A 27,650-nucleotide genomic window follows, 5' to 3' on the forward strand; every position below is an offset into this window, starting at 1 on the left:
TCCAAGGGCATGGGCTACAGTGCTGGGTCAGCTGGAGCGCCAGGGCCCGTGGGGAGGGCCACCCGCCCTCTGCTTTGGGGGTCCTCGGGCTCCACCGTCGCTGAGGCCCATGTCCTCTGTGCCACAAGTCACAGCGACTCAAAACGCCCCAGGCCACTGGGGCCGCTGGAACCTGTCCCTAGTACCTCCCGCCTTGGGGGCCTGCCCCGCCACTCCCCGGCGGGGACAGGTACAGGCCCGACCCTGCGGCGAGTGCCCGCCCCCCAGGCCCCGCCCCGCCGGCCCGCCCGGTCCCCTCGGAGCCCTGGGTGGCCGGCATGGCGCGCGCGGCGGGGCCCGAGCGGCGGCTCCTGGCCATCTACACCGGTGGCACCATCGGCATGCGGAGCGAGCGCGGCGGTGAGCGGGGCGGGTGCCCGGCTCGGGGTGGGGGGCGGAGTGGGGGTCGTGCTCCCGCCGGCAGGCCTTTGACCTGTCCTGTCCCGCGCTCCGGTGGGCGCCCAGCGCCTCCCCTGCGCTGCCGCCGCTCCTCTCGGGCAGAGCCCCGGGGGGGCTGTGGCTCCCGTGGGACCCCCATCCCTGCACAGATGGGCTGGTGGGCAGGTGTTCAAGGGCTGTCCGGGCCTCTCACTCGGGACACCAGCGGCTGCCGGGCGACCCCGGCCGCTCCCGGCCGCTCCCCGCTGCCCCTGTCTGGCCCGCGCGGGGGACAGGGGCGCCCGCCAGCTCTGGGCAGAGCTCACTGGCACCAGGAGTCGGGGCAGTGAGCGTTCCCTGTCCCCTGCTCCGGGCGCTGACGGGATTTGGGCCAGGGAGGGGTGACTGTTGGGTGGGGGAGAGCCTGGGGTGGGCGCCGGGCTGGAGGACCCCGGGGCAGGCGTACCCCCAGGCTGGGCAGAGTGCCTCGGGCAGGAACCTGGTCTGGGGAGCCTGCAGGGGTGGGGTGGGCACCGCACGCACCCCCGGAGTGTTGCAGCGTGGCCTCCACGTGGGCCCCGGGTCCTCCAGGAGGGGCCCAGACAGCCCCTCAGCCCTGCTCTGGAGCCTCGCCCCGTACTCTGGAGCGGGGGCACTGGCCCTCCTCCACCTCCGTCCCCCGGGCCTCCTTCCCAGCCCTCCCCAGCTCCCTGCACCCCCGGGGACCCCCACGGGCCTCACTCGGGCCGCCCGCCCTGGCCCCGGGGTAGCCTCCTACTCGGAGCTCTCCCAGCTCCCCAGGGCCCTCCTTCTGCCTTGGAACCAGCTGTGTTCCCCCCACGACCCTCAGGGCTAACAGAACATCCTCCGCGGCCCCCCCACCACCAGCGGTTCCCCTGAAGCAGTCACTCACATGCCGTGAGCCCTTTCTCACGCCAGCAACTGCTTCCCGTCCTCTGTCCCTGTTAATGTTCCCCTCCCCCACCAGTTCACAGGTGTCTCCAGGGCCCGTCCATGCTGGGCCCCAGGGCTCAGGCCCCCAGAGAGCCCTGTCCTGGGGGGCTTTCCACATCCCTTCGTACCCTGGGGGTCTCTCCTCCTCGACTGCAGGGCTGGGGCAGAGAGAGGGGAGCGGGCGGGCTCTGCTGGCGTCCTCAGATGGCCCCGACGCATCCCGGTCACTGCTGATGCCCCCAGGCTTGGCACTTGGCCAGCTGTGATGCCTGTGATTCCATTGAGCTCAGCTCATAGGTGTTAAGGGTCCGGGCTGCAGGGACCAGGGGGACTCTGACCCTGACCCCATTTGCACTGCGTTGTGCGCCCCCATCACCACCCCCCACCACCTAGACGCCCCCGGCTCACTTCCACAGGCCCTGCCTTTGCCAAAGAGCTTGCAAACCCCCTTGTTTGGAAGGGGCTCTAGAAAGATGAAGTGTGGTGGGCAGTGACCTCCAGGCAGGCTGGTCTCCCAAGATCCCGCAGGACAGCGCCCCTGGGCTGGTAGGGAGCCAGCTGGGGCCGGGGAAGAAGGGCAAAGGGGGTGCGCGGAGGACACAGGCCTGGCCCATGGGGACCCCATTCTGAGCCCTGCTGGAGGCGAGGGCCGCCCAGCCGCTCCAGGCCCTGCCTGCCTGGGGATTCCGGTCGGTCGCGGGGTCAATGATTAACCGCCCTGGCTCTGCGGGTGTGGTCGAGGGGCCAGCCTGGCTGTTTGAATTCTCACTGTTGGGAGCATTTTTGCGCCTGCTGGTAAACAGTGACCTGCCGGGCATGTGGGGCCTTGCATGTGAGCCCTGCCAGAGGTCAGGATGCTGAGGGGAGGGCAAGGCCGTGGCGGCTGGGGACGCCCCTCGCCCGCCCCCTCTCTGAGCTCAGAGATGATGTTATAGGTCAAGGGGCGTCGTGAACCCGAGATCAGTCGATGACGGCAAGCCCAGGGTCAGGCAGCACCCCGGCCGGAGACCCCGCCGCCCCGTGTGACCCCCGTGGGCTCGGCTCCCGGCGGGCGGAGCCTCGGGGTCCACAGGGGCCAGGACGTCCCAGGAGGCCACAGGAGGGCCTGGCAGCCAAGCCTCATCCTGAGAGGGGATGCCCACGGCTTCTCCTGCCCTCGGCCTGGACGCCCTTCACGGAACAGGCTGCCACGCGCTCCCTGTCCTGGGGACAGACTGGCCCTTACGGGGGAATGTGTCTGTGGGGCCGCTACCAGTGACCAGCTCCCCGTCTGCATTGCAGGGAGACGAGGCCCCGTGCGGCCGCTTCTGCTTGTGGAGGGCCTGAAGCTTGGGGGCCCTCGTTAAGAAAAAGAATCCAGTTTACAAAATCAGAATTAGATGTGAAAGCAGATGTTGACTTATTAGTTGTTTTGTCTTTGCTGCACTGCGAGGCAGGTGGGATCTTAGTCCCCGAGCAGGAATTGAACCCGCGCCCCCTGCAGGGGAAGCCTTAACCTTTGGACAGCCAGGGAAGTTTCCCAACCCCTGCCCTACTTTTTTTTTTTTTTTTTTGGTAGCAGGTGTTTACTTAGATTGATGAAGGAAATGACAAACTCCCTGTTCTTAAAAGTCAATAATGTTACAAAATCCACAGAAAATATTTTTTGTTTGTTGACTTCCTGACACTCTCTCACCACCGTTTTCCCCACATTTTTGGCTGCTTTGGATAATGATGCGTCGGCAGAGTTTTGCCCCCAGAGAATAGAATGGAAACAGAGTGTGGCCTCCTCTTGGGCTGGCTCTGCCTGTCCGTCCGCCTACACACTCGCCAGGCGGGGTCACCAGGCCCGCCGGCCCTGAGGTGGGATGTTCCCGGAAGTCAGGGACCCCCCGAGCCCCCCCGCCCAAGCCCACCAGCAGTGGCCTGGCTCTGGGGTGGCAGTGAGTGTGCACACCACCCGCCCTGTAGGTGGATCCGCAGATTTCCACGGCCACCCCCCCAAGGCCGCTCACCACAGGGGAGCTGGCGCAGACCGTGGCGGGGCGGGGGGGGGGGGGGCCTCCTGCACCCGCCCTGACCTGGGGCCGCAGACCAGGGCCTCGGGCAGCAGGAGGGCCCTCTGGAGACCTTCCCCACCAGGGCTCTGTCCTTCCCCCGCCCTCCCCTCTGAGGGTCGAGCCCGCTCACAAGGATGTGGGTGGAAGCCAGGAGCCAGCGTCATCTCCTGAACTCACGCCCACAAGAAGTTGGCCCTCAGGTCCTGGGGCTCAGGCCGGGACATCCGCGGGCCGTCCTGTCCCCTGCCGCGGCGGGGTGGGCGGCCCTGGGCCTCCGTCAACGCCCAGGTCTGAAGTCGGGGCCTCCCAGCAGCAGGGCTGGCGAGTCCAGCGCTTTGTGCAGGCAGCCGCGTGTCCCGGCCACCCTCCAGCATCTTGGGAGGGAGGCCGGCCGGGCCGTCTCGCACTGATGTTCCCTGAGCCACGGTGCTTCCGCAGCAAAGTGTATGGAGCCCCCACAGGGGCTTCCTGGGTGGAAGACGGGGTGGCTATTCAGGGTGCCCCCTTCCCTGAGGTATCCTTCTCTGGCTGGGGAGACGGCACCCTGAACTCTGAGGCTGTGCTCCCTGTGCGGCTGGTGGGAGATGGGTCTGGGGTTTAGCGGGTGGACGTGTGGAGGGGGTGCTGGGGCGGGAAGCCCACCCTGCCACCCAGAGCCTGCAGCTTCTGGCCCATGAACATTGCTGCTTTGGTTCCCTGAGTTTGTGCCGATTTGTTCCTCGGAGGGTGAGGCACGGGGAAGCTGAGTGCTGCCCCGAGCTGCAGGGTGGGGACAGGGGCATCACTGAGCTGGGGACGGGGCGGAGGGTCTGATGCTGGGCCCACGGCCCCAGAGAAAGGAGCACGTGGCCGGATTCACATCTGGGGAGAGATCCTGGCCGCCAGCCTGAGGAGGAGACGCATGCCTAAGGCAGCACCGGGGTGGGGGGCGGGGTGAGGCTGGGGGCGGTGCGGGACGGCTGTCGGGCTCCACTGAGGGAGGAGAGGAGGCAGGGTGAGATCAGAGAGATTCAGAGTGTGAGGAGCCACCGGCCGTCACGGGGGTCCCCCGGCCGGGGGTGTGGGCAGCCCCTAGGCTAGGAAAGCTCATGGTGGCGTGAAAGCTGGCATGAAGCTGAGTTCTGCCACTGAGCCTGGACCGGACCTGCTCCAGCATCTCCAGGAGGAGCGCCTCCCGGACGCCGGAACCCACCCCACGCCCCACCTCCAGACTGAGACAATGAAGGGTGCTGTTTAAGACGCTAAGCCCGGGGCAACCTGTTACACACAGCAGGAGGCTGATACGCCTGGCAGAGGGCGAAGGCTGGGAACGAGATCGCCGCCCAGGTGCCCACTGCCGCTGGCCCTGGAGGTCTTCTGTGTTTCAGCCAAAGAAGCTTCTCTGGAATGGGGGGGGGGGCATGTTGTCCTTGCTGCTGTGGCCGGGCGTCCAGCACGGCCAGGCACGTGGGCGATGCCCCGCAGAACCTCAGTGAGGAGGAGTCAGGCGACCTGCCTCAGGTCACGGAGCTCGCAGGGAGCAGGATGGGACAAAAAACCAGGGCCCGGATGCAGAGATTCTTCTGGGAGCCTTTGCTGAGGAAGCTGTTTGTCTCCGGGAAACACTTGGAACTTCGTGAGCTTTTCTTAGAAGGCGTGCCGTTTCTGGCTAGTGCCTCTTTAGATGCGTGCTTCTGGCCGGGGAAGGAGAAAGGGTAACCGGGTGTGTGTGGCAAGGGCACCGGGACCTGAACATCAAGGAGGGCTTCCTGGAGGTGGTGCCCTGCACCGGGGGGAAGCATCTGCTGGGTGAGAAGGGGGACGGGGCAGGGGACGTCAGGCAGAGTCAACGGGGCATCCTCGGGCAGAGTGGTGTGGATGTTCTGGGAAGTCGGGGGGAGGAGTGGTGTGTGTGTGTGTGTTGTGAGGGGACCGGGGCACCCTGAGCCTTGCTGGGGCCGTGGGCTCGTCCGGAGGTGGAGGTGTTAGCCAGGAAGTGGCCGGAGCCCCTGGCAGACCCCTGGTCTGTCTGGAGGAGAGTCGGGGTCCAGGCCCTGGGCGGCGATCCACACTTGCCAGGGCCCTGGGTCGCCTGCAGACCTGAGCACTCAGTCTGACTCCGCGCAGGGCCAGAGCTCACCCGCAGCACCCAGCCCCGTCCTGCCTGGGGCCCGGTACCCAGCGAGGAGCGGGGGGCCCTGGTGGTGGCTGCCAGCCCCTGACCCCCCGCCCACCCTGCCCACAGTGCTCGTGCCCGGGAGGGATCTGGCCGCAGTTCTGAGGATGCTGCCCATGTTCCACGACGAGGAGCATGCCCGGGCCCGTGGCTTCCCCGAGGACACCCTGGTGCTGCCGTGAGTGGGCGCTCCCCTGGGTCCCGGGCACGGACGACGGCTGGCTGTTGTGGGGTGGGGGGAGGGCACCCTGAGACTGGCACCTGCCAGGCCGGCGGAGCGGCTGTGGCTTCTCAGGGTGTCCGCGGCGAGCTGCTGGAGGGCGCCGCCCCCACGGCCCCCCACGGCCCCCCACAGTGGTGGCTCTGGAACTGACCGCAGTCCCCTTTAAAGTCCATCGGGACAGGCAGGGGCAGGCCCCGGGGTCCCCCCGCCCCCGGGAAGGTCCTGCTTCCCAGGTCGGGGCCCAGGCTGCCCGGTGGTCTTCCCTGCTGGCCGGCGGGGCAGGGGTTGCCTCCTGGCCGCTGACCCCTCCTGCCAGCGGCCCTCCTCCTGGGGGTGTCCTGGTTCACTTCCTGCTGTGGAGCAGCCCTTCCCGGGGACCATGGCCCTTGTTCCTGCAGCCTGAGGCAGAAGCGGGACTGTGGAGGTGCAGGGCCCGAGGCCACGTTCCCGGGTGTCCGACTGGGTAGAGGGGAAGGGGCCGCCGACGGAGGGGGCGCTGAGTGCGAGCCTTCCCTCCGCCTCCCGCAGGCCGGCCAGCCCCGACCAGAGGGTCGTCTACACGGTGCTGGAGTGCCAGCCCCTCTTTGACTCCAGTGACATGACCATCACCGAGTGGGTTCAGATTGCCCAGACCATCGAGGTGACCAGGGAGCGTGGGGAGGGCGGGGAGGGGGCTGGCAGTGGAGGTGGGGCTGGGAGGAGGCTGATGAGGAGTCACACCTCAGCGGCATGGCTCCCACGACCCTCTCTCCTGTACCCTGGGTGGGGGGGGGCATCAAGGACCACGTCCACTTTTCCAGTGAGGAAATGGCCCAGGTGGCCATCTCACTTTGAACACTTAGCTTGTCCCAGTCTGTGTCCTGGGCGGAGACTGAGACACCTCTCTGCAGACTGACCACCCCACGCCGGTCCACCCCGCGCCCACCCTGGAATGCAGTCTTAGTGGGTTTAGGGCTTGTGGTTTAGAGCACTGAGTGGCCGTCTCTCCTGCAGCCAGAGCCCCTCACCCCCACCAGTGCCGGCCCCAGCTACTGCCTCCCGGGGTGGGGGCCCTCCCAGCCCATTTCTCACCTTCCCCCCTTAAGAAACCCTGCTCCCCAGAGAGGGACTTGTCACTGAGCCACCCTTCCTGGCAGCTGGGGGCTGGCCCCGTCTCTGGATGTATGCAGCTGTGTCTGGGGCAGTCTCCCTAGTCTCTGGCCAGCAGCACCCACAGCTGGGGCCTGACGGCTTTTCTGAGTGCCTAAGACTGCTGTCCAGTTCAGTTCAGTTCAGTTGCTCAGTCGTGTCTGACTCTTTGCAATACCATGGACTGTAGCATGCCAGGCTTCCCTGTCCATCACCAAGAGCGTGCTCATACTCAAGTCCATGGAGTCAGTGATGCCATCCAACCATCTCATCCTCTGTTGTCCCCTTCTCCTCCTGCCTTCAATCTTTCTCAGCATCAGGGTCTTTTCCAATGACTCAGTTCTTTGCATCAGGTGGCCAAAGTGTTGGAAATTCAGCTTCAGCATCAGTCCCTCCAGTGAATGTTCAGGACTGATTTCCTTTAGGATGGACTGGTTGGCTCTCCTTGCACTCCAAGGGACTCTCAAGAATCTTCTACCACAGTTCAAAAGCATCAATTCTTTGTCCTGCTGGCCAGCCATGTGCAAATTCGTGGTGTGGCCGGCAGAGGGCGGCCCAGTCCACCACGTGGCTCCGCTCCCCTGCAGCTCCGAGCCCCGCCTGGCTTGGTCTATCAATGGGCCTCAAGAGAGGTCCCAGGGTCCCATGGTTCCTGGGCTGTGCCCCTTGCAACCACAGCCCAGGCCAACTGCCCCCTGAGGCCTTGGCTGCTCCTACGGAGGCGGTGGCTGGGGGGTGTCCCTGCAGAGCTGGCCTGTGTGCCAGGGGGGGCCTTCTGACTCCCTGGAGGGGCCGTCCCCATGCCTGCTGTCTGCACCCTGCTCACCTCTGACCTCTCATCTCCCAGCACAGGCTGTGCCTCCTGCCTGTTGCTTCTGTGCGGGCCCGGCCCTCCCGCTGGACCGAGTGGCTGGTGGGCTTCCTTGCCCCACGGCCCCTGCTGCCCCCCGGGGCAGTGGTCGTTCAGCAAGGGCCCTCCAGAGCACTGAGCTGGGCCCGGCGCCATCGTCCAGCTGACGGAGTGCTCAGGAGCCCAGGCCTGGCGTTGCACAGGGAATCTTCCCACCCGGGACCAAAGTGCCCGGAGCCCCCCACCAAGTTCTCTCAGGGCCGCGGGATGTCACCGGGAGACCCTGGGGCCTCCGTAGGAGGCTGTCCTGGGAGGGAGCAGAGCACAGGGACAGGGGCTCCGTACCCTGCGGGCCTCCCCGGCTGGCAGTGACGGAGGCCCGCCCGCGCATCCCTGAGTTCCGCCAGCCGCGTGTGGGGGGCACCAGCGCCTGCTGCCAGGGGCTGGGCCGCCTGAGCTGGCCGCCGCCCCTGCAGAGCCACTACGGGCAGTACGACGGCTTTGTGGTCATCCACGGCACCGACACCATGGCCTTCGCCGCCTCCGTGCTCTCCTTCGTGCTGGAGAACCTGCAGAAAACCGTCATCCTCACCGGGGCCCAGGTACGTCCCCGGGCGCCCGCTGGGCAGAGGCCATAGGGCAGCTGAGAGGGCAGGCGGGTCCCCGGCGCCTGGCCCGGTTCTGCAGGTCCTGGGGCTCCGCGCGCTCATTGCCTGGATCCTGCTCGCTGCCAGCCTGCTGCCCTGCTCTGCCTTCTCTCCGCTGCACTGGCCCCGGTGGGACGCCCCTGTTGTAACCAGGGCAGATGAGGCGCAGAGGCCAGGCAGCTGGCGCACGTCCACGGCCTTATGAGCACCCAGGACTGTGGCTCAGCCCAGGGCGGTTCCATTGGAGGCCCTGGGGGACTCCTCCCCAGCCGACCCCTCTGCCCATGCCATGGCAGGCCAGCCCTTTCCTGCCTTCCTGGGTAGGGGTGGGGGAGCTGGGTGCGGGTCATTCATTGCTGGGGCATCGGCCCAGGTCTGTGACCCCGCACTCGGAGGCCCCGCCTGAAGCTCCTCGCCCTCCCTCGCACCTGCGGTCGGCCGGCTCCCCTCTGCCTGCCCCGCCCAGGCACTGGCTTGGGCACCATGACAGCAGGGCCTCGCTGCCCTGGGGGCCAGGGAGCTGGGCTGGGCAGCGACGGGTCCCAGGGCGTCCTGTGCTCCCCGAAGCGTGGGGACCGGCCGGCACCCGACAGGGGGCCCTGGGGCCTGGGGGGAGCAGAGGGGGCCGGGCCGGGCCGGAGGAGCGCGGTCAGCAGGGGCGGGCCTCCAGCGGCAGCGCCCACGGCCTGAGCTGCCCCCGCCTCTCCCCAGGTGCCCATCCACGCCCTGTGGAACGACGGCCGGGAGAACCTGCTGGGCGCCCTGCTGCTGGCCGGCCAGTACGTGATCCCCGAGGTACCGCCTCCTCCTGCGGGCGGGGCGGGCGGGGTCTGGGCTCCAGCGCGGCGCGGGGGCGGGCGCCTGCCTGCCCGGGGGCCGCAGGTGAGGGGGCCGGCAGCGTTAAAGCTCAGTCTGTTACCTTGAACGTGACCTACACCCTCACCGTAGAGAAAATGGGAAAGCAGCAGGCAGCGGGAGCCTGTGCGCGCGTCCCACCCAGACACCTGCGCTGGCGGCGCGGCGCACAGAGACATTTCCCAGACCCTCCCTCACATCTCAGGGGAGGAGAGGAGCCCGGGGGGCGGGCTCACCATGGGGAGGGGCTTCATGAGTGCCATTCAGAGCCCCCGCCCCAGGAACAGCTCCAGAGCGGGGTGGGGGTCCTGGCGGGTGAGGGGAAGCGGGGGGCGGCCCGGGGTCCCCGGCACTGAGCTACGCGCGCCCTCCCCGCCCCGCAGGTCTGCCTGTTCTTCCAAAATCAGCTGTTTCGGGGCAACCGGGTGACCAAAGTGGACGCGCGCAGGTTCGCGGCCTTCTGCTCCCCCAACCTGCCGCCTCTGGCCACCGTGGGCGCTGACGTCACGAGTAAGCGAGCAGGGCCCCCGGCGGGGCATCGGCCCGGGGGTCGTGTCCCACCGTAGCTGCTGTCGGTGCCCCTGGGTGGGGGAGCGCGGCTCTCAGCTCTGCGGAGAACCTGGGGTTGGGGCCGCTCAGAGTGGGGACGCCCCCCACGTCACCCCGGCACACAGCCAGGCCACGTGTGGGGGGTCAGCCTCTCGGGTGCCCCTCCCCAGGCACATGGCCCCAGGCCCAGGAGCCCCGCAGTGGCCTCGCGGGGACGTGGTTCCGGTGGGGTGAACTGTGTCCTGGGGACTTTCAAGGGAGTCTCTGTGCCCCAGCCCCCCTCCTGGGGCTGTCTGATGCCTCCAGCTGCTGGTGGGTCCTGAGATCTCCCCCCCGAGGCCCCCCACGCTTGCCCTGGGAGGAGAGGACCTCTGCCAGGGGGCCGTTGGCCGCAGCGGGCAGGGCGGGAGGAGACCACGGGGTCAGAACCGCACACCGAGAGGGAAGAACCATGCAGGGAAGTGTTGCGGCCCTGAGTCCTGAGTTCATTCCGGGGTCTTAGCCTGCACTTCCCTCCCCCTGCCCACCCATCCTCTTGTCCACATGCCCTGGAGGGTGGGAGGCCCAGGACACATCAGTGTATCTGCGGTGTGTGTAGCACGGCCGGGGTCTGGGGGTCAGGCAGGGGGCACGTGCTTGCTGAGAGTGAGTCAGGAAGGCTTCCTGGAGGAGGTGGCGCATGGGCTGCTGCTGGTGGATGGACCTGCCTCCAGGCTGCGCTGAGTGGTGGCGCTCAGCCCCTCCTGCCAGCTGAGGAAGGAAGAATGGGCACGAAGGTGGGGCAGCCGCTATGCAGGCCTGCCTGCCCCTCGGGGCTGAGTCACTCCTGGTCTGGGGCTCAGAGGGGAACTTCCGGGACGCGGCCTGCTCATGGGTGCAGAGGAGTTCACCCTGGGTCCCAGGCCCCTGCCGGGGCCGCGCCAAGCCCACGCTGGCCTCGAGGCGCAGGGCACGCTGTGCGGGTGAGTGGCTGACGCTGGCCCTGAGGGGCAAGACGTGGACCCCCACGTTTGTTATCCCAGGAAGAGCGTGTCCTCTGGCCCGGGGGGAGGGGGCCGGTGTGGTGTCCAGGGCACCAGGCTGGTCCGGTACCCAGTGCTGAGACGCACCAAGCTTTGCCTGGGGCATGCCCGGCAGAGTCCCTCCCTGCTTCCTGCCGCATTTCCCATCCCTATGTGAGGCTGGGGCTCGGGAGGGGCTGAGCTGTGCCAGGAGGGGAGCACGGGGTGCTGCCCCCCACGGTGGTCCCGCCAACCCCCTGCCAAGTGGCTGTGGCACGTGCGGTCACCCTCCTCTCCAGGAGCCCCAGGTCCTCTCCAGGCAGAAGCCCCTGCTCTGGGCAGGGGGAGTCAGGCCTCCAGGCTCCGGCCAGCAGGGGCCCAGTGGCTGCAGTGGACTCGGAACCACCATCCCCAGTGTACCAGGCTCGGCCGAAACCCTGAGGCCTCGGTCAGGACCAAGCAGGAGCCCGCCCAGCCTCGTGGGCCTCACACCGCCTCCCTCCCCTCTTGGCCCCTCTACATGTGGGGGCAGCGCCCCTCGGAGTCCGGCAGGCCCAAGGGGAGGGACTCGAGTCCCGTGGGCTCTCGGGATGGGCAAGCTGTGTGGGGAGCGTGGGCCCTCTCTGTCTCCACAAACCCTCCTCTGCAGTCAGAACTCCTGGCTGCCCGGCCCTAAAATAAAGAACACGGCTCCCTGCTGCTGCAACAGCCGCCTTCCACCCCCAGGTCTCCCCCAACACTCAGCTCCCTCCTCTCCCACCTCCCAGTGCCACCCCCCAGCTCCCTGTGACAGGGCAGCCTGTGTCTGGAATGTTCCTTGGTTTATTATCACATGACGATTACTTTTAATTTGCAAAGATGGGCACAATAAAGGACAGAAATGGTTGGGGCTTAACAGAAGCAGAAGATAGTAAGAAGAGGTGCCAAGAATACACAGAAGAACTCTACAAAAAAGATCTTCATGACCCAGATAACCACGATGGTGTGATCACCCACCTAGAGCCAGACATCCTGGGATGTGAAGTCAAGTGGGCCTTAGGAAGCATCACTACGAACAAAGCTAGTGGAAGTGATGGAATTCCAGCTAAGCTATTTCAAATCCTAAAAGATGATGCTGGGAAAGTGCTGCACTCAATATGCCAGCAAATTTGGAAAACTCAGCAGTGGCCACTGAGGACTGGAAAAGGTCAGTTTTCATTCCAATCCCAAATAAAGGCAGTGCCTCCAAATGCTCAAAGTATAGCACAATTGCACTCAGCTCACAAACTGGCAAAGTAATGCTCAAAATTCTCCAAGCCAGGCTTCAACAGTACGTGAACCAAGAACTTGCACATGTTTGAGCTGGATTTAGAAAAGGCAGAGGAACCAGAGACCAAATTGCTAACATCTGCTGGATCATTGAAAAAGCAAGAGAGTTCCAGAAAAACATCTACTTCTGCTTTATTGATTATGCCAAAGCCTTTGACTATGTAGATCACAACAAACTGTGGAAGATTCTTCAAAAGATATCAGACCACCTTACCTGCCTCCTGAGAAATCTGTCTGCAGGTCAAGAAGCAACTGAACATGGAACAACGGACTGGTTCCAAATTGGGAAAGGAGTACGTCAAGGCTGTATATTGTCACCCTGTTTATTTAACTTATATGCAGAGTACATCATGAGAAACACTTGGCTGGGTGAAGCACAAGCTGGAATCAAGTTTTCTGGGAGAAATATCAATAACCTCAGATATGCAGATGACACCACTCTTATGGCAAAGACTGAAAAGGAACTAAAGAGCCTCTTTATGAAAGTGAAAGAGGAGAGTGAAAAAGCTGGCTTAAAACTCAGCATTCAAAAAACAAAAGATCATGGCATCTGGTCCTATCACTCCATGGCAAATAGATGGAGAAACAATGAAAACTGGCAGACTTTATTTTCTTGGGCTCCAAAATCACTGCAGATGGGGACTGCAGCTATGAAATTAAAAGACACTTGTTCCTTGGAAGAAAAGCTATGACCAACCTAGAGAGCATATTAAAAGCAGAGAAATTACTTTGCTGACAAAAGTCCATCTAGTCAAAGCTATGATTTTTTCTGTAGTCATGTGAGAGTTGGACCATAAAGAAAGCTGAGCGCTGAAGAATTAATGCTTTTGAACTGTGATGTTGGAAAAGACTCTTTAGAGTCCCTTGGACTGCAAGGAGATCCAGCCAGTCAATCCCAAAGGAAATCAGTCCTGAATATTCATTGGAAGGACAGATGCTGAAGCTGAAGCTCCAATACTTTGGCCACCTGATGTGAAGAACTGACTCATTGGAAAAGACCCTGATGCTGGGAAAGATTGAAGGCGGGAGAAGGGACGACAGAGGATGAGATGGTTGGATGGCATCACCGACTCAATGGACATGAGTTTGAGCAAACTCTGGGAGTTGGTGATGGACAGGGAGGCCTGGCGTGCTGCAGTCCATGGGGTCACAAAGACTCGGACACGACTGAGTGACCAAACTGACTGAGCACTCCTCTGGTGGAAACAGCAGGAGGCAGGCAGGCTTACAGCCGCCACAGGACGGGCTGTTGGAGGCGCCCTGGGTGGGGGTCCTGGAGTTCCCATTCCCCTCTGAGTTCTCCACCTGACCCTGGGCGGCCTCTCAAGCCTCTTCCCTGCTCTGGGCCTCGGTTTCCCTGGGCCCAGGGAAGGGATCTCCTTGGCACCTGCTCCCTCAACAGGCTCTCGAGGGGTCTTGGCACCCACTCTCTGCCCACTTGAGGGGCTGAGAGGATGGGACTCTGGCTCAATGCCATGCTCCTGAGGGTCAAAGGCCAGGCCTGCTGCCCAGACCTCTGCCCCCTGCCCCCGCCCATGGGTGCGGCAGGAGGGCTGGGAGGCTCTGGCCACACGGTCCCTACAAAGCAGTCGCCTCTCTGCCCAAAGAGAGCCTGATGTCCTGGGGCTTCTCTGAGTGGCGGGCACTGACTCCCAGGCACTGCCCCTCCACGCTCCTCGGGGCTCAGGAGCCAGAAACCCGCCCTGGGTGTGGGGAGCGGGCCGGGCTCAAGTTACCCCTGAGATTTTGGAGTGAATGAGACGGAGGTTTCCCCAGAGGTGAGGGATCCGGAAGACTCATTCACTCGTTCACTTATGGACCTGCTGGGCTCGGGGCCCGGCGGGTGCCCCGCCAGGGACCCGTGAGTCTGACTGGTCAGAGGCTGCTGCCCCAGCTGCTCATGGGACCCGGACCCCGGCTCCTGCGGCCCTGCGCGCTGCCCTCTCCTGGGAGGCCCTTCCTCCGCCCCCTCGCCCCCTCCCCTGCGGGGTCCTCCTCGCCCCCTGGATCCCACGCCCGCCACAGGGCTGCCTCGGGCTGCGTTGCCCCCGTCGCCCGAGCCAGCTGAGGCGGGCAGGGGAGGGGGTTTCAGAGGCGCCAAGGGAGGGGGGGGGTCTGGGGAGGCGGGGCCTAACGTCTGCTTTTCGTCCGTCTGTCCCCGCAGTCAACCGGGAGCTGGTGCGCAGGGTCCGTGGGCAGGGCCGGCTGGTGGTGCACAGCAGCATGGAGCGGGACGTGGGCCTGCTGCGCCTCTACCCCGGGATCCCCGCCTCCCTGGTAGGGCCCCGCCTCCTGCTGGGGCCCCGCCTCCCTGCTGGGGCCCCGCCTCCCTGCTGGGGCCCCGCCTCCTTACTGGGACCCCGCCTCCCTACTGGGACCCCGCCTCCCTGCTAGGACCCTGCCTCCTTGGTAGTGATCCCCGCTTCCCTGCTAGGACCCCCATTTCCTGGTAGGGACCCCCGCCTCCCTGGTAGGGATCCCGCCTCCCTGCTAGGACCCCCGCCTCCCTGCTAGGACCCCCGCCTCCCTGGTAGGGACGCCAGGGCTTCACTCCATGGGGGCTAGTGGGCCGTCAGGGCAGGCCCTGCAGGTGGCCAGCGTCGTCCAGCAATGGGTCCCAGACTCCAGTCTGCTGGTTCCTAGGTAGCTGCCAGGAACAGGTGAGCTTTCCCTGTGGCTTCTACCTGGAGAGGCGGAGGGAGCTGATGGCAGTTCTGATGAGGGCTGAAGGCTCTGGGAAGACTCTTGAGAGTCCCATGAACTGCAAGGAAATCCAATTGGTCCATCCTAAAGGAAATCAGTCCTGAATATTCATTGGAAGGATTGATGCTAAAGCTGAAGCTCCAATATCTTGGCCACCTGATGGGAAGAGCTGACTCATTGGAAAAGACCTTGATGCTGGGAAAGATTGAAGGCAGGAGGAGAAGGGGACGGCAGAGGATGAGATGGTTGGATGGCATCACCGACTCGATGGACATGAGTTTGAACAAGCTCCGGGAGTTGGTGATGGACAGGGAGGCCTGGTGTGCTGCAGTCCATGAGGTCGCAAAGAATTGGACATGGTTGAGTGACTGGGCTAAACTGAAGGCTCTGGCGGGGACACAGCTGGAGGTGTGGGTCCTTACACAGGCCAGCAGCTCGGCCTCAGCAGCGCCCTGAGCTCTGCTCAGCCGCAGGGCGTCCCCTCCCGCCAGCTCGCTGGGAGCATCACCTGTCATGTGTCAGAACTTCGGGCTGGACGGAGGGGCCAGGAGGGCAGTGGGCGGCCCAGCTGGGGTGGGGGCCCGGCCCTTGGTGAGGCCCCTGACGGCCCTTTCTCATGTCCGGCCAGCTCCCTGTGACCGCTGACCCGTGTCCACAGTCTTCACGGCCCTAACGCTCAGAAGGGGACGGGGGTCGCTCGGGGAGGATGTGGTGGGGAGCAAGGTGGGCAGTCCCCGCTGCCCGGGGGCCAGCCTGTCGGTCCCCGTGTCTGGTGGAAGCGAGTCCCCGCACCCCTGCCTCCCGCCCGCGCAGGTCCGGGCCTTCCTGCAGCCCCCCATGAAGGGCGTGGTCATGGAGACCTTCGGCTCCGGGAACGGGCCCGCCAAGCCCGACCTGCTTCAGGAGCTGCGGGCGGCGGCCCGGCGCGGCCTGGTCATCGTCAACTGCACCCACTGCCTCCAGGGCGCCGTCACTTCCGACTATGGAGCTGGCGTGGTGGGCGCGGGGGCGCCGGGGCCTGGGGCGGGGCAGGGGCGAGCCCTGGCCACCCTCCTCCTTCACAGTCCACCTGCGCCCCCACCCCTCCAGGCCTTGAGCAGGGCCGGGGCCGTGTCAGGCTTCGACATGACCTCCGAGGCAGCGCTGGCCAAGCTGTCCTATGTGCTGGGCCTGCCGGGGCTGAGCCTGGATGGCAGGAAGGAGGTGCGTGTGTGTGCCTCTGGCGGGGACCGCGCCCCTCGGCCCGCGTGTGGCGGGTGGGCTCAGCCCCGGGGGGTGTGTACCTGGGCTTGGCGGGGGGCTAGAAGTGGCCGCCACAACCCATCACCTCCCCCAAGTCCCACACCGCCCCACACCCCCAGACTGTTTCTGGGGGAGCCCCAGGTCCGCCCTGCTCCCAGGGTGTTCCCGCCCCGGTGCTTCCCCGGCTGGCCCCTTGAGCTGGGCAGAGGCCGCCAGGGCCCGGGGAGACCCTGAGCTGGAGGCTGGAGGGTGGGCTGAGCCGCTGTGGGGAGCTGGCTGGGTCCGGCTCTGGGCCCCGGGACGGAGCCTGATGGAGGCATTTCAGGTCTGGGGGGGCCCTCCCCTGGGGCCCGCCTGGTGGGCCTGGACTGCTGGGTGCAGGCCCTGGTGAGCTGCCCGGCTCTCCCTGTGTCCCCCCACCCCTGCCCCGTGCTCCCCAGCTGCTGGCCAGGGACCTGCGCGGGGAGATGACGCCGCCCGCCGTGGACGAGCCCCGGCCCTCTCTGCGGGGTGGTGCGCTGGGGCGCGGGGTCGCCCAGCTCCTCAGTCTGAGACAGGTGCAGCGTGGGCAGGGGGCCTGGGCGGCGGGGCCCAGGGGGACGGGAGCGGAATGCCCCCAGACACAGCCTGGTTCTGGGCTGGGGGCAGGGGCCGGCGGAGCTCAGGGCAGCAGCCGGGAGGGCTGGCAAGGGACTCGGGAGGGCGTCCAGAGGGGGCTGGAAGGGGCTGGGTGGTCCAGAGGGGCGCTTGCAGTGTGTACGCAGCGTGCAGACCATGGCGCTCGCCTGATGGGGCAACTCGGGGCTGGCAGGGTCGCCTGGAGCCCCAGCGCACATGGACACGATGGGTGCCTGGGCCCGGGAAGGGGCTGAGGGCTGGGTTTCGGGCCTGGGTTGTGGGCTTCATGGTGGGCCAGGCTCCCGGCAGTGGCTGGGACCTCCTTGACCCCCCTCACCCCCCTGCCTCTGGGCAAAGTGTCCAGATGCAGCACGGGGGCACCCCATCTGGTTGCTGCCCCGGGGCCTACCATGTGCCTCAGTTTCCCCCCTGCGGAGTGAGCATGGGGACAGGCCTGTCCAGGAGGGCGGTGAGGGCGTGGGCAGTGGCCATGTGTGTACGGCGGAGGCCTCGGGGAGGGGGCGGGGGTCCTGTACTGCGGAGGCCTCGGGGAGGGGGCAGGGGTCCGAGGTGTTGCTGCCCCCGCCCTCCGCAGGAGGCCGATGAGGTGTGGGACGCCCTGGGGCCCAGCCTGGCCTGTGCCGCAGCCTACGCGGGCGAGCTGGAGGCCCTGCAGGCGCTGGTAGAGCTGGTGGGTCTCTCATCCACCCTTGGGGACCAGCCCGGCCACACAGGGCCCGGGGGTGGGCTGGATCGCCTTTCCCGGGGCGTGCTCCCCTCACTGCGGTCGACGGGGCCTCGGGGCTCTGCCTGCTGTCCCTTCCCCGGGGCCTCCCTGGCCCTCCCTGCCTTGTCTCGGTGGGTGACGGGCCCCTGCGTCCCCCCAGGGCAGTGACCGGGGCCTGGAGGACTTCAGCGGTCAAACCCCGCTGCACGCGGCCGCCCGGGCCGGCCAGGCTGGGGCCGTCACCATGCTGCTGCAGAGAGGGCTGGACGTGAACGCCCGGGACAAGGGCGGCCTCAGCCCCCTGCTGCTGGCCGTGAGGGGCAGGTATTTGCCGGCGGGCGCTGTGGTGGGGGTGCAGGCAGGGGCGCCGCCCGGGGCCGGGATGGAGTTGCCTCCGGGGGCCTCCAGTGTGCCTGTGGCCACACGGCTTCCCCGGGAGAGCCGGGGGCACCGAGGACACCTGCTTCCCGGAGCCTCGCCCCCTCCGGCCTGGGCTCTCGGTACCAGCAGTGACCCTGCCGGTCGTGGGCAGGGCCCAGACTGGGAGGACTGCTCGGGGCAGGGGGCTTAGGGAGGGCTTCCTGGAGGTAGCCTCTGAGCTGAATCTACCAGGTCCAGCAAGACCCTGGCATGGAATTTCTGAAAAGAAAATCAGAGGAGGTCTCATGTGTGTTCCCCGCATCCTCTGCCTGAGGGGCTGGGGCGGGGGTGAGGGGAGAAGCCCCCTGCCCAGCACTGGGGTGAAGCAGGTGCAGGGCAGCCTGTATAGTGCCAGGTGGGCAGGGTGGGCACGGGTGCCCTAGAGAGTGGACTCAGCATGTCTGATGTTCGGGGGTGGTCCCCCAAGCGGCCCCGTCCGACAAGCCCTGGCTTTTTAAGGCAGGTCCCCAACCTGAGTGTTCCTGGGGAGGCTCCCCCCCTGCCCGCAGGTGGACACTTGCCGAGCCGAGTCCCTCCTGAGACCCTGGCACCCTGGGCAGTGGGTTTGGGCACCTGGTGCCTAGTTCCTTCTGAGGATCGGAGGACATGGGCCACTCTGCAGCCAAGGCCAGAGGCCAGGGCCACCCGGAGGGGTCACCCGGCGAGCTCACCTGTGCTGCGGGACGGCCCCTGGCGGCGCTGGCTGTGTGAGAATTGATAGGAGCTGGGGGTTGCGCCCCAGGAGCCAGGGCCATGGGCGTGGAGCCCGGCCCCTGGGGCAGGCAGCTGGCCAGCATGAGGGCGGAGGTGCAGGCATCCGGCGGGTGAACCCGCGTCCCGTGTCCTTTGCTGGGATGGGGGTCTCCTTGCCCCCCTGCAGGCCTGTCTGGCCTCTCTCTGAGGGTCAGCTTCGCCTGCTTTGCCGGCCCGTGGGGACTCCCAGTGGCCGGGCACGCGGGGGCCCTGGAGGCCGCCGGGCCCCTGCCTCTAGGGGCTCAGGGCCCTCGGAGGCTGGGGACTTGCCGGGAAGACCCGTGAGCGGGGCGGTGCTGCCTGCCCCGCCCTCCCTCTGTCCAGCCGCGCAGAGCCGCGTCACGCACGCGTGTGCCGGCGCACATGCTGGTGAACGCCTGTGTGAGTGTGTGTCTGGGAGCTTTCCTTCCGGTTCTGCCTTGCTGTTGATGAGCCGCTCGGTCCTGTCCGACGCTTGGTGACCCCGTGCACTGCGCACGCGCGGCTCCCCGTCCTTCACCCCCATCCTGCTCAGTCCCCCCTTTCTGAGAGCTGAGCGCCGTGTGGCGTCTGCGCCAGGCCCCAGGTCCCTCTCCAGGGGCTCACGGCCTGTGGGAACCTGGGTTGTTGCTGGGGTTTTCCTGAGTCTCACGGAGCGTCCAAGCCACCAACCTCTTCAGCTCGGCCTTGGGCTGGGGCGCCTCGTGGCACTCCCCCCTTCGCGGAGGCATCAAAGCTTCTCAGAACAGGCCTGGCAGTGGGCAGAGGGGGCGGGGTGCCCGTGGGGTGTGCCCGCGGCGCCCAGGCCGGGCTGATCTGGCTGCAGACTCCAGGCTGCTCATCCTGGGGCGTGGGTGGGTAGCGCGGTGAGCTCACGCTATCCTGGCCCCACCCCCTCTCCCGGCCGCTGTCACAACACCTCTCCCACCTCCCAAACCGGTCTCACCCCCAGAGGCCCTGTTGTGCCCGGGTGGGGGGGCAGCCCCACCCTGGAAGGCTCTGGGCTGGCGGTGGGGGCCAAGACTGCAGGACTCCCCCTCCTCCCAGGCTCCTCAGAAGTGGGGTGACGGTGCAGTTGATGGGCCTCCCGCGGCCCTGGGGAAGGGGCGTGTGTCCCACTGTGGGGTCTTCGGGCTGTCTGTTCCCTGGCCTCTCCGAGCCCCACTCCCACCCCGCGAGCCCCATGGAGGCCCACGCTGCATGCGGGGCTCAGGCCAGGTGCCCCTGGACGTCCGTGGCCATCTGGGCCCCACTGCGGGCGAGCCTGTCCCCGCATGGTTTGTTTGGTATCTCCTCGCCACCCTCAAGGGCAGAGCACGGGCCCAGTGGACTCAGCCTTTGCAGACTCAGCCTGAGCGTGTGTGAGCTCCACAAGGGTGGTCTGCAGGGTGGGCCTTCCGGCGCCCACAGCAGTGCCCTCAAGTGGGCCTGGGCCTTGAGCTGCTCGGCCCGGGCTGGGCACCAGCGTGAGTCTGGGTGCGTCCGGTGAGGGTGGGCTCCCGGTCCTGGCTTACTGGTGTCTGGCGGACGCTGCCGCGGGCAGGCGGTCACCCCGCTCTTTCTCACGGCAGGCATCGGGGTGTCATTGGGCTGCTGCGGGCAGCTGGGGCCTGCCTGTCCCCCCAGGAGCTGGAGGACTCGGGGACAGAGCTGTGCCGGTGAGGCTCGCGGGCACACCTGTGCTTCCTGGACTGTGGGGGAGCCTGGGCTCCAAGAAGGAAACCAAGCCCCGGGGAAGGGGCCATCTGCACCAGCTGGGCCCTTGGAGCCCTTGGGGGTCGGGGGTGGGCAGGTGGCAGCCCAGGGTCCTGCGCCCTCCCTGTGGGGCCGCCGCCCCAGTGCCTGCCAGCTCCTTCTGTGTCCAGCCTGGAGCGCGAAGGGCTAGGCTCAAGGCCTCCAGGTAGGGAGGAAGTGAGGAGGGTCGTGGGGAAAGGGAGGTGGAGGCAGGACAGGCCGGGCACCGGTGGAAGCCAGGCGGGGGTCTGGGAGCAGCGCTGAAGTCAGAGCCTCCAGGGTGGGTCACGTCTCAGGCTGAGTAGCTGGTGGGGGCGGGAGGTGGCTGTCTCTTCACCAGGACGAGGGCCTGAAGCTCTGGCCCCTGGTCCCCACCGGCCAGCCTCTTCCCTGGCCCCCTGCCTTGGTTCCAGCGAGGTCCCACCCAGCCCGGGGGCCCCCATCCTGTACAGAGTGGGGTGCACAGACCCCACGGGCCCCCCGTCTCGGCCCCTCCCCTCTGGAGTTCAGTGTCCCCGAGGGGACGGATCCTGCTGACTTTTCAGCAGTGACAGGGCTGGGGGGCGGTGTGCCCCACGGTGACGGGACCCACGTGGGAAGGGTTTGGCTCCGGAGGGACTCCTGGGGTGACCCGGCTCAGGGCTGCACCCCAGATGGGTCTCGACGGCTCCTCGATTGACAGCTGGGGAGGCAGGCGAAGGGGCAGTGACAGGTCGCACGGGAGCAGGTGATCCAACCCAAGCTGCTTGGCTGGACATGGCGGGGGGCCCCTGACCAGCTCCCTGAGAAGCGAGTGTGTGGGAACCAGCATGAGAGGCCTGGGGCCAGGTCTGAAGGCTGCTGGCGGTGCGTCAGCGTGATTCACCTTAGAGATGACCCCGTGCCCCGTGGGGGCTGCTGCTGCGGGCTCCTGACTCAGAGGAAGTCCCGGGGGTCAGCCTGCCCCCCCCACCCAGCAGCCAGCCAGCACCCCTGGCATGGACCCTGCACTGGGACGGCCTCTGAGGGCAGGGGGAAGGGTGCGGGCTGCCCCTCGGTGCCCCCGCCTCTCCAGGGCGGGCAGGCCCAGACCCGCTCCTGGCCAGTCCGCTGGTCCAGAGCCCCCCGCCCCGGGCCCTCGTGTGACCCTCTTTGCACCACTGGGCTGCCTCAGACTTTCCTCCCACCCCCGGGGGCCCCTCCCGGGAAGAGCTATATTGTGAAATATGAAACTGGCAGGCGGCGCTCAGCTGCTGGGGTGTGTGTGCACGTGCACGCGTGTGTGAACACCCCTGTGTGTGTGTGTGCGCGTGTGTGTACCCTTGACCTGAGTCACAGCCACCCCCATGGGTGACACATCAGAGTCCAGGCTGCTGGCCGGCCCCGGGGACCCTGCTCGCTGCCGGGTCAGCTGTTGGGGGCTGGCTTTGCGAGAGAGCCCGTGGGCAGATGGCCGGGCGCCCAGGAGTCCCCGACGGCGCCCCCTCCTCCCCTCCCCCTCCCAGGCTGGCGTCCAGGGCGGACTGCGAGGGCCTGCTGGCGTGGGGGCAGGCGGGGGCCGACCCAAGGCAGCCCGGGTACGACGGGCGCAGCGCGCTGCACGTTGTGAGTGCCCCGGCGCCCTCCCCGGGACCACCTCCTCCAGGAAGCCCTCCCTGACTGCGCCACTGGCTCCCCCCTCCCAAAGGCCCAACTCCTGCCCTCCTTGCGGAGGCACTCTTGTGTGCGGGAACCGTGGGTTGGGGAGGGGGCTGTCCCTTCCCCTGTCCCAGATCCCCCCCAGGGCCCAGAGCTGTGGGGGTGCAGGAGACACGGGGTCCTCGATGCATGGGTGGGAGCGCATCCTGGTGGGGGTGGAGTGGGGTCCAGGGCCAGGCTGCTGGTCCCAGGGCCTGAGGCAGCCCCCCCCACACTCCCCACAGGCAGAGGCAGCTGGGAACCTGGAAGTGGTGGCCCTCCTGCAGAACCTTCGGGGTGGGGCTGGTGACCAGGCCCCAGGCGCAGTAAGACCCCTACCCGCTGTGGTCTGGCGCTGGTGGGGATGGTGTCCTGGGGGCAGGGCGGGTCGAAGCCCCTCCGGCGGGCGGGACTCACCCTGTGAGGGGAGCTGCAGTGTCTGGATGGAGGGCTTCCCAGAGGGATGGCTGAGCTCAGACCCACGCTCCGTCCGGGCCAGGCCACCCCACAGAGCAGCCCCGGAGGCCTGGCCATGGCCAGGAAGCTCCCGAGCCTGGAGGGGCCCTGCTGGGCCCGCCCCGCCCGGACCCCAGCACCCACTGGGCCGGGTGGACGGGGCTCCCAGCTGGCTCCCCGCCCCCAGCGCGTCAGCTGGCCTTCTGGAAGCCTCTCCCTCTGGTTGGCTTTGCTCGGGTCCTGGGGTGCCTCCCTCGTGGAAGGCTGGGCCCCACTGCCAGGTGCCTGGGCTTGTCTGCCTGCCCTGCCCCCATGCAGTGCCTGCGCCTCCACTCCTCCAGAGACCTCCCTTTTCCAGGAAGTGCTGCCTGGGGTCTGACCTGAAGCTCTCCTGCTGCGGCGTGAGCTGTTCCTTCCTGTTGAGACCTGCTGGAGGGACGGTGCCGCCCGGCCCCCCCGGACCCTGACCGTGCTGTGCGCCCCCTGCCCCTGCCCCCCGCTCCCCACCCTGCTGCGGGAGCCGCTTCCCATTCTGTGCCCAGGACGCAGCCTGAAGGGCGTTGCTGGGGAGAGTGGCCATAAAGTCCCTCTGAGGACCGTTCCCCCCACAGCCTGGCTCCAGTGGGTCAGTCTGGTCCCGGGACCGTGGGGATGTGTGTGGGGTGTCAGGCCTCAGGCTCTGCGTCAAAGGGCAGTGTTTTCGGCACCCTGGGGGTGGGGGAGCCACTGCCCTTCCTGCCTGAGGAGGTGGCAGGGGGAGGGAGTAGGGACCCCGCTGGGGTGGGCGGGCCAGGCCCTCTGCCCAGGCCCTCCCCTCCCCGTCCCCGTCTGGACGCTTGGGGTCACCCCTGCAGGCACACCCCACCCACATCCACTCCACCGAGCATTCCATGCAGACCTCCCGGGCCCTCCCCTCCCATCCGGCTTTCACGGGGCCTTCTGCTGCCCATGGGCCCCTTGGCCACGCTCACTCCAGGCCCACCCCGGGGAGGCAGAGAGGGCGGCCTGGGCCGGTCTTCGCCGTGACAGCCTGGGTGGGAGGCAGCTCCCAGCCTATGGGCCAGGCGGGGCGGGCCGCGGTGGGGTGCGGCTCTCCGAGGCCCGGCCGGGGCTGAAGTCAGGTGTCTGGACCTCAGGCCTCCTCTCTGACCCTCTGTCTGGGGGGCCAAGGACACACCCTCGATCCTGGGCCGGCCCGAGGCCTCGCTTCCCCACTCCAGCCCCCAAGCCCCTCCTGCTGAGCCTGAGGAACCGTGGAGGCCACCCTGGCCTGCTCTAACTGCCCACATGGTCCGTGTGGGCCCTGGGCTGGGGGCTGAGGAAGCCGCTGGGCCTAGCCCGTGGGCACGTGCTCTGTAGATTTGGAGCAAAAGTGTGACCCCAAAGAGCTCTCCCTTGGCACCCACCACGCAGCCTTCTCCCTCTGGGGCCGGGGGCGGCTCCACCCGCACCCCTAGGCTTCTCAGCCTGGTTCCCAGGCTCGGGCTGGCACTGCGGCTGGCACCATTCCAGATCTCGCCCAGACAGGGGTGTGCCCGAGCCTTGCACAATTAGGTAACACCACACGAGGAGCGTGGTGGGGCCCGGGGAGCCTCTGCCCCACACCCTAATAAAGGCCCGAGGAGTGGGACTTGGGGGGCCCTGCGGCTGCCTGTGGGCTGGGACCCTCGGAAGGCTGGGGGCGGGCAGCAGGACCACTGCACAGGAGCTTGGACCACTGGAGGCCCCCCTTCCATGTCCCAGGGCTGGTGGCGCCTGGCACTCAGCCGCTCATTTGAAGCAGCCACCGCTTTGACTGCTTCCGAGGGGCCAGGAACGGCTCAGAGCCTTTGCTTCTCCCAGGCCCAGTGCAGCTGGGTTGTGAGAGCTGTGGTTGGACCCGCGTGGTGCCTCTGTCCCCGAGTAGGGGCTGCCCTGCCCCCTGGAAATGCCCATGGGGCCCAGGGCCCCAGGGGGAGCCGCTGCGCGGGCTTCTCGCCAGGTGGGTCACTGAGGGCCGGGGCGAGGCTTCCGCCTGTGGGGAGGCTGCCCGCTGCCATCTGCACTCCGGGTCCTGTGGAATGAGGGTGTCGCCCTGAGGGTCACCCGCCTGGGGGCACCAGCCCACCTTCCCGATTTACAGCGAGAAGCCAAGGCCCAGGCCTATGCTCAGGGTCCCAGGCTGGCACGTGGCGGAGCTGGGCTACGAGCTTGTCTGGCACCTCTTGCGGGTGGTGGGAGGCACGGGAGGGCGGGGTACCTGTGGGAGGTGCCCGGAGCCCCTCGGGGTCTCGGAGCTGCGTGGCTCTCCGGTGATTTCACTGGGTGGGGCTCCGGCTCCTGACAGCGCTTCCCCAGTCACCGCGATCTCTGTGTTATCGCTGGCCAACATTCACTGTCATTTAGGCCATTATCCACATTTACCTGGCGTCTGCCATCCCAAAACCAGGCTCGGCAGGCAGGGAAGCCCCCCCTCCCCAGCGCGGCTCACACCTCAACACCTCCTGCTGCAGGCGGGGCCCCCTCTGGTGCTGCAGCAGGCGGACGGAGGGGTCCGCCCTGGGCCGGGCTGGTCCCAAGCTCCTCGTCTGGGTCACACGGACGTCTGTGCCCCCTGCCCCCAGTTTCCGCTCAGCCCCCACTCACTGACACTCAGGCCTGTGGACTCAGCAGAGACGCCAGACGTGGAGTCCCAGCTCCATTGTTTGACCTCCGAGAAGTTACAGCCTCTCTCTGAGCCTCAGTGTCCCCAACTGCAAATGGAAACAGTGAGACCTCTGCCGCTCCCTTCGCAGGGCAGGGCGGCAGGAAAACACACGCGCGGCCCGCGGGAGAACGCCCAGAGGCCTCGGCCAGCCTGGTGTCTGTGTCCCGGCCTGGGACCAGCCAGGGATCCCGGGACCAGAGGACAGTATCCAGCTGGCGGCGTGGCCCTGGGGGCTGCCCTGGGCTCAGCCCAACGAGGATGACCACCGCCTGCTGCCCACCCACCCTGAGGACTTCGGCGGTCACCTCCTGATTTTCTCTTTCCTAAGGCTTGAGCTCCCCACTAGCCCCCAGTGGACAACTCTGCCTAAGGGGGTCTCTGGGGGCTGGCTGCTGGGCCCCCCACCCTCCCCAGGTGACTCTAGTGGTCGGCCGGAGGGCAGGGGGGATGGGGCGATGGCGGCAGGGGGCGGTGCTGGGGGTGGGGCGGGGGCCGAGCGGTGTGTGCCAGGAGGGCCCGGGCTCTTGTGGGGTGTGGGGCAGAGCAGAGCGAGCACTGGGCCCCCCGCCTGCCCCGCACGGGGTGGGGTGTGAGGCGTCAGGATGAGGCCCCCCGACGTGAGCTCGGAGGAGGCCGGGCGTCCAGGCTGCCCTCCCTACGCTCTGGGAGGAGACCCACGGGGTCTGAGAACCAGAAACCTGCCTGCGCGTCCTCGCCCGCCCTCTGGTTTCACTTTCCTTTTGTTCCCTCCTCCCCCTCCCACGATGCTGCCTTTGAAGTGAGGCGGACACTGATGGGCGTGTCCAGCCCGGCCCTCCCGCCACCCGAGAGCCCGAACCCGGCCGGACTTCTGGCGGCTCCGGTCCTCACCTGGGCGCCAACTCGGCCCGGGGTCTCCCCGCCGCGATCCGGGCGCCCCGGTCCCTGGCAGGACGGTGCCGCTGTGGCCCGGCCCGGAGCGCGGACCCCAGGAACGCCGGGGGCGCCGGGCCGGGCGCTGGGGGCGGGGGCGCCGGGCGGGGCCGGGAGGCCGCTGAGTCAGGGCCACCCCCGCGTGGGCGCGCCGAGCAGGTACCCTCGCCGCGGACGACCAGCAGCGCGACCTGCGGGCCCAGGAGCCGCCCCGCCCGGAAAAACCGGTCGGGCCGGCGCGGCGTGAACGCATTCCGGCGGCGGGGGAGGGCGGCTGCCCCGCTTAAAAGGCGCCGCGGCGCTGGCCGCCGCCACTCGGACGCACCGCCCGGCTTCGTGGAGGGGACACGCCGCCGGGCCGGCTGGGCTCGCGGGGCTCGGCGGCCGCGGGCGGGCGGCTGGGTCCGGCGCCCGCGCTCCCCGGGCACGTCGGGGCTCCTCTCTACAGAGCGCGGCGGACGGCGATCGCGCGCTGGGTCCAGTGGTTCTTAACAGTTCAACAGTTCTGTAGCGCAATTGTGAAATGTTTAGGACCACTAGACCCGGCGGGCCTGGCGCCCGCGACAACGACGGGGCGCCCCACGCGCGGCCCGGGAGCGCGGACAGGGGCAGGGCCGCGCCGGGACGGCCGAGGAGGAGCCCGCGGACCCGGCGCCGCGCACCTCGGGCCGGCCGTTCCCTGCGCGCCGCGCCCCGCAGACCCCAGGCCGGTCCCGGGGCCGAGAGCCGCAGGAGGCGGCCGGGCGCGGCGGCGCCGAGCGCAGGGGACGGCCGGGACGGGCTCGGGTGCGGGGCGCGCCAGGCCCACGCTCTTGGCGGGTTGCCAGCGCCGAGACGCCACCGCCGCCCGCCTGTGCCCGGGGGTCTCCCACCCTCTCGAAACTCCGCCGGCTTCCCAGCGCGCTCCTCGCCTCCGGCCTCCCGGGAGCTGGTGATGCGGCGGCCGCGCCCTCGGGTGGGGGCAGAGGGTCGTGGGCTCGCAAGGGGAGAGCTGGAGACTGCTTCGCGGGGGACCGTGGTGGGGGCGAGCGCGGGGGCCAATGAGAGCGTGGGGAATGAATGAAGGACCCTGCCGAGGAACTCGGACGCGCTGGGGGGGAAGCTGGGAGCCCACGCTCCAGACAGGGGTCAGGCCCGCAGGCTCGGTGGGCCGGCCTGCCCGGACCGGAGCGTCACCCCGCGGCCTCAGGCTCGGCTCTGCAGTGGGGCGCGGGAGCGCCGCGGGGGATCCCCGGGGGCGGGGGTGGGGGCGCTGGGAGGGGCCCAGGGAAGTGCCGTCCATTCCCACCTCGCGCCAAGGGCGACGCTGCTCCACCCCAGGATGACTGACCTGCAACGCAGCCTGCCTGGCCCGGGTCTGGCCACACCCTCCGGGGAGGAAAGGCCCCTGCCGCCGGGCCTCCTTCGAGGGGAGACGCCGCAGGGCGGCCTGGCTGCTGGGTCCCGCAGGCCTGGGTTTGAGGCCAGCGGCGTTCCGAGCTGCCAGGTAGCTTGCAGGCCAGTCACGGCTCATGAGCCTGGTGGTGCCTGGGGCGCGGGGCACCGGGGAGGCGGTGCGGAGGGAGAGAGTGGGCTGCGAAGGATGCGGCCCCAGCCCGGGCGGTGGACCCCTCGGCCGCCCGGGAAGGCGGCCCTGTG

At 67.7% G+C, this 27,650-nt stretch overlaps 1 protein-coding gene across 1 annotated transcript; it reads left to right on the forward strand.

The window, feature by feature from the left end:
* The first annotated feature begins 317 nt into the window (after nucleotides 1–317).
* Nucleotides 318–25,412, forward strand: ASPG (asparaginase). Its single transcript, XM_065906085.1, has 20 exons — nucleotides 318–399; nucleotides 5,635–5,743; nucleotides 6,317–6,428; nucleotides 8,243–8,368; nucleotides 9,125–9,208; nucleotides 9,652–9,778; nucleotides 14,291–14,403; nucleotides 15,643–15,825; nucleotides 15,919–16,032; nucleotides 16,512–16,628; nucleotides 17,285–17,380; nucleotides 17,577–17,740; nucleotides 20,140–20,226; nucleotides 21,787–21,886; nucleotides 22,204–22,284; nucleotides 22,458–22,695; nucleotides 22,801–23,039; nucleotides 24,517–24,705; nucleotides 24,907–25,096; nucleotides 25,189–25,412. Exons 1-20 carry the CDS (start codon nucleotides 318–320, stop codon nucleotides 25,410–25,412), a joined length of 2,775 nt encoding a protein of 924 aa, XP_065762157.1.
* The last annotated feature ends 2,238 nt before the right edge of the window (nucleotides 25,413–27,650 follow it).

This window comes from Muntiacus reevesi, chromosome 15 (genome assembly GCF_963930625.1).
Source record: "Muntiacus reevesi chromosome 15, mMunRee1.1, whole genome shotgun sequence".
Lineage (NCBI taxonomy): Eukaryota > Metazoa > Chordata > Mammalia > Artiodactyla > Cervidae > Muntiacus > Muntiacus reevesi.